Source organism: Anomaloglossus baeobatrachus, chromosome 1 (assembly GCF_048569485.1).
Source record: "Anomaloglossus baeobatrachus isolate aAnoBae1 chromosome 1, aAnoBae1.hap1, whole genome shotgun sequence".
In the NCBI taxonomy this organism is placed as follows: Eukaryota; Metazoa; Chordata; class Amphibia; order Anura; family Aromobatidae; genus Anomaloglossus; species Anomaloglossus baeobatrachus.
Window position 1 is genome coordinate 11,915,871 of NC_134353.1, and position 7,104 is coordinate 11,922,974.

The window sequence follows — 7,104 nt, forward strand, 5'->3', positions numbered from 1 at the left end:
CGAACCACTCGGGGATCAGCCAGTGTGAGGAAAGCACCCGAGTCACAAAATCCAACAAGTCTCTGTCCATCCAGCACAACCTCCTGCAAGTGCTTACCTCGATGAGCAGAAGTCGTCATAACTGTGGGTCGCACCCCGTAAACTCCTGGTGGTGCAACATGGGGGGCTGAGTCACTAGGCCAGTCCTCACATAACGGTGCCACATCTTCCTCCATGGCACTGGGCTGTAAATAATTAACAATCCGATTGGGTGCAGGATCAGTCCTCATTTGAACAGCTGGGCAGGAGACTTGCCGATGCCCTGGCTGTCCACATTGATAGCATCTGAGCTGGGTCTCCCTCCATCCAAGGCGTCCTCTTGGGTAAGGGGTAGGGGAACTTGGAGGCCGGCTCCCACCTGAAGGTGCTGTAGGGGTTTGAGGATGATTCCTCCATGGGCTGGCTGGGCATGAGGCCTGCAAATGCCCGGGATGCCTACAAACATAACACCTGCGCTCTGTTACTTCCTCTCCCCGGCGTATTCCAGAAAGTGCAGTAGAAGCAACTGGAGGCACATTAACACGGGTATCAACATGTGGTGGCTTAGAGGAACGGGGAACAATGGGGACAGAATAACTGGGGGCATCTGGTGTTGTGGAGCTGTTAGGCGTCTCTCCATCCTCCAACAGAACCCTCCACTGAGGCTTGATGGTGAGAGCCTCATCAGCGAGAGCAGCAGCTTCCTCCACTGTCGCTGGTTTTCTCTCACGCACCCATTCCCGGATCTCAGCGGGGCACTGGGCAAAGAATTGTTCTTTTAGGATGACCTGCAGGAAGGTCTCCCAAGATAAGGCCTCCTCTGCCTCCAGCCAGCGATTACATATTTGTTTGAGTCTATGAGCATATATCTTAAAAGACACTTCCCCATCACAGGCTAAAGCACGGAACTGAGTCCTGTAAGTGTCTGGGGTCACAGCATAATGTTTTAGAATAGTCTGTTTAATATCCGCATACTCACAGTTCCACCGAGGGTCCATAGCTCTATAGGCTTCAGCAGCTCCCCCCTCTAGGAGCCCAACCAGATGCCGGACACGCTCCCTGTCCGGGACTTCCATTAATCGACACTGATGCTCAAAGTCCTGGAAGAAGCCCTCAATGTCGCCAGCAGCCTCATTAAACTGCTTGAAGTCTTTGCGGGACACTCTGGGAAGTTCCCTCATGATGGGTGCTGGGGTTACAGTCTGTCTGGAACCTCTCGCGGCTTCCACAGCGAGCTGCTTATCCAGCAATGCCATCTCCTCCATCCTGCGCTCCTTCTCTTCAGCTCCACGCATGGCCTCCCTCTTATCTTCTATGGTGGCCTCATCTCCAAGCAGTGCCATCTTTTCCTTGTACCACACAACCCATTGACTTTTTTGGGTATTCACCTCCGGCTGCCGTCTTTCTTCCGTTTGCTGTGAGGATCCTTCCTCCACGTCATTTTGCGAACAGACTCCTTCTAGCGCCTCAATCAGCTGCTCCTTGGAGAGTCCTTTGAAACGAACTCCTACTTCACGGGCCTTTGATTGCAGGCTCCCCAAAGTCCAGGTCTTGTACTCTGCAGTGCTGGTTCCTGATGTTGAGCCATTGTCCTCCATTCCTTCTGCTCTGATCCCAGCGCTGCCAACCAGTTTGTGACGGGGTGTACAGCAGAGCAAGGAGAGACAACAGGCCGAGGAACGATCCAACAGGTTTATTCACAAGAACACTGGAACAGCACACGATAAGTCCACGTAAAACAGATTCGGGGGCCCTTCCCGACAATCCTCGGACCGGATTACAAAGCAATCGTCCTTACAGTAGTCCAAAGAGTTCCACACAATCCCACGGGCCGCCACACAGGCCTAGCTCCGTCCGTGTCCACAGCCACACAGGCTGGAGCTCCTGCTCCCTTCAAGTTTCAGCTCACTCTGAAGTTACAAAAAGGGAAAATGCATTGTCTGTGCTCCTTGACCAGCCCACCATGTTCAGGGGGTGGGGGTCACACATCCTATCATCAATGGTTTGGTCCATCACAGGGCTCCGATATGTCTGCCAGCCACAGTAGATGAAGGGGTCCCCTGCTGTGCAGAACAATGACTATTCCTTCACTGGCCAATGCAATTACAGATTAGATACACAACTCTGGAAAGAAGAGGACAGGCTATTTACATAATCACATTAGATGCCAAGACTACAATTGTATGAGAGAGACACATTGAGATCAGTAGCTCCCCCAAGGAAATACATGAATTACAACTAATACAACCAGGGAAATATGCATATCATGACATAGTATCACAGCATATACAGTGAGAGGGTAAATTACATCTTCACAGTTACCTTTTGAAAAAATGAGAAATTTTGTGCTAAAGCAACAGTTTTTTGAAAAACAAATTAAAATTTTCAGTATGAAAATGGTATCAAATTCTGTAAAGTACTTGTGGTGTAAAAATGCTCACTATACCCCTGCATAAAATCCTTGAGGGGTCTAGTTTCCAAAATGGGGTCACTTGTGGGGGGTTCTGCTGTTTAATTATCTTGGGGGCCTTGCAAATGCAACATGGTGCCTTATTCAGCTACATTTGCTTTCCAAAATTCAGATATTACTGCTTCTGTTCCGGGCCCTCTCATTTGTCCAAAGAGAGGTTTTTGACCACATCTGGGGTATCAGCGCGCTCAGAAGAAACTGGTTAACAAATTTTGGGGTCTATTTTGTTTTGTTATTTCTTCTAAAAATGAAAAAATCGTGGCTAGAGCAACATTTCTAGGTAAAATGGTAATTTTTGTTCTTTTTAATTCCACATCGCTTTAGCTCCTGTGAAGCATTTAAAGGGTTAACAGACTTCTTGGATGGGTTTTAAAGGGAAGGTGTCATCCAAAAAAAAATAAGAAATAAACTGAAAAAATGTAAAGTATTAATGTTTTAATGTTTTGTTTAAATATTATCTGTTTTTAATTGAGCAAAATATAAAATTAAGAAGTTTGATATTTTCCACACTTAAACACTAGGGGTGCAGCTGCTGAAATCTTACTTTAGAACTACTGTATAACTAGCTCACATTAAAGCTGCAGTAAAAGTGGGTGGAGTCTGCTCTCCTGTGTGGAATGTCACAGCTCCTCCTCCCAATCTGGGTGTTTCCAAAAGGATAAGGGAAGATGAAATTTAGAATCACAGTGGGGAGCCATTTTGCTGGTGATTACATATGTCTAAAGTGTCACCAAGGACAGCTGCATAGTGCTACCCACATAGCGCTCTGCACACCCCAGTCCAGCAATGTTCTGCCACATGCACGCCCACCCGCATTGTTCTGCCACACGCACACCCGCAATGCTCTGCCACACGCACGCACACACACAATGTTCTTCATGCATGCACACCCGCAGACAATGCTCTGCACGCACGCACCCAATGCTCTGCATGCACGCCCACACGCAATGCTCTGAATGCTTGCACGCCTGCACGCAATGCTCTGCATACACGCATGCAATGCTCTTCATGCAATGCTCTGCCACATACATGCATGCAATGCTCTGCCACACACACCCACCATGCCTTGCCACACGCACGCCCGCAATGTTCTACATGCACGCATACCCTGCTCTGCATGCACGCCCTGCTCTTCCTGCACACACGCCCTTCTCTACATGTATGCAGACCCTGCATGCACGCCTGCACGCAATGCTCTGCATGCACGCCTGTAATGCTCTGCATGCACGTCCGATCACAATGCTCCATATACTACACCTGTAATATACTACATCACTACAACCCCCATATACACCTGTAATAAACTACATCACTACACCCCTATATACTATACCATTACACCCCCATATACTACACCACTATATACTATCCCACTATATACTACACCTGTAATAAACTACATCATTACACCCTTATATACAACACCAGCGGAGGGGGAGGGTAGCGGCGGCGGTGCGTGGGGGAGAGCGGAGGGGTGTCATTGGAGATGGTAGCAGCGGAGCGGGGAGGTGTCATTGAAAACAGTAGCAGCAGTGGTGGGGGAGGGGCCAATCTCCTCCCTCTGCTTTGATGTGGACAGCCCAGTGGGCGCGTCCAGCTCACAGCAAGGAGCTGTCCTGTATTAAGTATAGGGGTATAGGGTCGCAGCCTGACTATCAGAGTCTTTGCACAGTGGCTGCCATAAAGGAGGTGAGTAACTATTATTACTCACAGCAAATCCAAAATGGCAGCCCCCAGTGCTTCAGAAAAACTAGAATTAAATAAAAACTTAACAAACAGTGAAATTAATTTTGTATTATAAATACTTGTTTTCAAAATCACTATTATTACTACAAAAATAAAAAATGTGACACCTTCCCTTTAAGTACTTTGAGGGGTGCCGTTTTTAGAATGGGGTCCCTTTTGGGTATTTTCTGTCACTTAGGCCTTTAAAAGTCACTTCAAATGTGAGGTGGTCCCTTAAAAAAAAAACACGTTTTGTAAATTTTATTGAAAAAAAAGAGAAATTGCTGATGAACTTTGAACCCTTTTAACTTCCTGACCCAAAAGAGTTTGTTTCAAAAATTGTGCTGATGTAAAGTAAGATGTGAAAATGTACTTTAGTATTTTGTGTGACAGAACTCTCTGGTTTAAGGGCATAAAAATTAGTTTAAAATTGCAAACGTTTTAACATTTTCATCAAATTTCAGATTTTTTTCAATGTGCAATACAGGGTAATATTGTGGTACCGTGTTAGCCAGAAAAATTAACTGAAATACTATGTCCCAAGAATGACAAAAGTATTTTAGGAGTGATACCTTTATAGGCTAACCAGAAAACTTATATTAGCCGCTTTCAGAGCACACAGGCTCCTTCTTCAGGCAAATTACAAATCTGTAAGTTTGTAATTGCCTGAAGAAGGAGCCTTGATGCTCTGAAAGCGGCTAATATACAATTTCTGGTTAGCCTATAAAGGTATCACTCCTAAAATACTTTTGTCATTCTTGGGACATAGTATTTCAATGCATTTTTTTCACAAATAATACAAAATATCGCGTTGTAAACTTACCACTATCATGAAGTACAATATGTCACAAAAAAGTGTCTCAGTATCACCGGAATCCGTTGAAGCTCCAGAGTTATAACCTGTCAAAGTAACTGGTCAGATTTCTAAATTTAACCTTGGCTTTAAGTACAAAATTGACTTTATCGTTAAGGGGTTAACAGATAAAAAAGGCTCCAGCCAGTCTGACATGAAAAAATGGTAAACTTGTCCTGATTTACCGAACAAAGGAACAATACGTCTGGCCTAATTAAGAGCCGTTCACCAACCACACAAGCTGCCAGATGCTAATTTGTTACAAATTCTACTAGCTACCGGATTTTTCGGTTTATAACATGCACTTTTCCTCCCAAAAATTTCTTGGAAGTCCTCACCATCAACAGCCGCCGCAGCAGCAGCCACTGCAGCCCTAGCCTCACCACGGGAGCACCAGCCTCCACTGCAGCCTGAGCCCCAGTCTCCACCACAGCACCAGCCTCCGCCGCAGCCCCAGCACAGCCTCCTCCACAGCACCAGCCTCTGCCGAAGCCCCAGAACAGCCTCCTCCACCACGACTACTGCCCCCTCCAGTAAGACACCACCGGATTGCAAGACTGACACCATTTTTTTTTTTTATACCTTTTCCTATACCTTGCTCTGAATTTGGGGTGTTTCTTATCAAACAAAAAATACGGTATCTCTATAGAATAATGATCAGTAACCAGTGGATAATGATGCAGAGAACAGATTGATAATAGATGAATAATAGATATAATAGTAAAAAATATCTATATGTAATATTTTATGAAATTTCCTTACAGACGCTGACAAATGCATTAAATGCCAAAGTGATGAATGGCCAAATGAGAAGAGTGACCGGTGTCTGCCCAAAGTGATTGAATTCATCTCTTACCAGAAGGACCCCATTGCTTCTGTATTTTCTGGTGTTTCACTTTTCGGATCTCTTGTGACCGGCTTCATATTTGGAATATTTATTTCCTACTGGGACACTCCTATTGTTAGAGCTAATAACCGGAACCTGAGTTATCTTCTCCTGGTCTCCATCTTCCTCAGCTTCCTCTCAGGCTTCTTGTTTCTTGGTCGTCCCACTGATGTAACTTGTAGATTACGTGAGACAAGTTTTGGGATTTTCTTCTCAGTCGCCATCTCTTCACTTCTCGCCAAGACCATCATGGTTTGTGTGGCTTTTAAGTCCACCAAGCCCGGAAGCCCCTGGAGAAGATGGCTGAGTGTGAAACTGCCCTATACCATAGTGTTGTTGTGTTCTTCCCTTCAGGTTGTGATCTGTGCTATCTGGTTGTCTGTTTCTCCCCCATTCCAGGACCTGGACACTGAGTCTTATCCTGGGACGATCATCATTCAGTGTAATGAAGGCTCAGATCTCTGGTTCTCTTCCATGTTGGGTTATCTGGGGCTCCTGGCGGCTGTCAGCTTTGTTCTGGCTTTCATGGTGAGGACATTACCGGACAGTTTTAATGAGGCCAAGTACATCACCTTCAGCATGCTGGTGTTCATCAGTGTCTGGATCGCCATGATCCCGGCTTATCTGAGCACCAGAGGGAAGTCCATGGTGGCTGTGGAGATATTTGCGGTCATGGCTTCCAGTGCTGGGCTCCTGGGTTGTGTGTTTTTCCCAAAATGTTTTATCATTTTATTTAGATCTGAAAGGAATAGAAAAACTGATCTGCTCCGGAAAAGTGATGAAAGACTGTGAGATATTAGCCCTGTGGTGATAGTGACTGATTCTGTGCATTAGAGGAAGCCATATTACAGTAGAGCTTCTCTATCGGCTCGTGTATGAAGGAAACATATAAAAATGTAACAAATACATGTAATATCTCTGATTATCAGTGCAATTATTAGAATATCACATATTTATAAAGGAATCAATATGAATAAATGCAAAAAGCTGCTTCTTGTAAGGACATTATTCCAGGCTCCAGATCTACGCAGAGAGGGAGAAACTGTGCAATGGGTTTTATCTGAGGAAAAAGAAATTATCATGCGATGCCCTGGCAAAATCAGGAGTCACACAGTTTAGGCCCCCGCATAACACCGCTCCCACACAGGGTTA

At 45.3% G+C, this 7,104-nt stretch overlaps 1 protein-coding gene across 1 annotated transcript; it reads left to right on the top strand.

The window, feature by feature from the left end:
- The first annotated feature begins 5,719 nt into the window (after positions 1–5,719).
- LOC142243003 (vomeronasal type-2 receptor 26-like) lies at positions 5,720–6,744 on the top strand. Its single transcript, XM_075333127.1, has 2 exons — positions 5,720–5,726; positions 5,831–6,744. Exons 1-2 carry the CDS (start codon positions 5,720–5,722, stop codon positions 6,742–6,744), a joined length of 921 nt encoding a protein of 306 aa, XP_075189242.1.
- Positions 6,745–7,104: the final 360 nt, after the last annotated feature.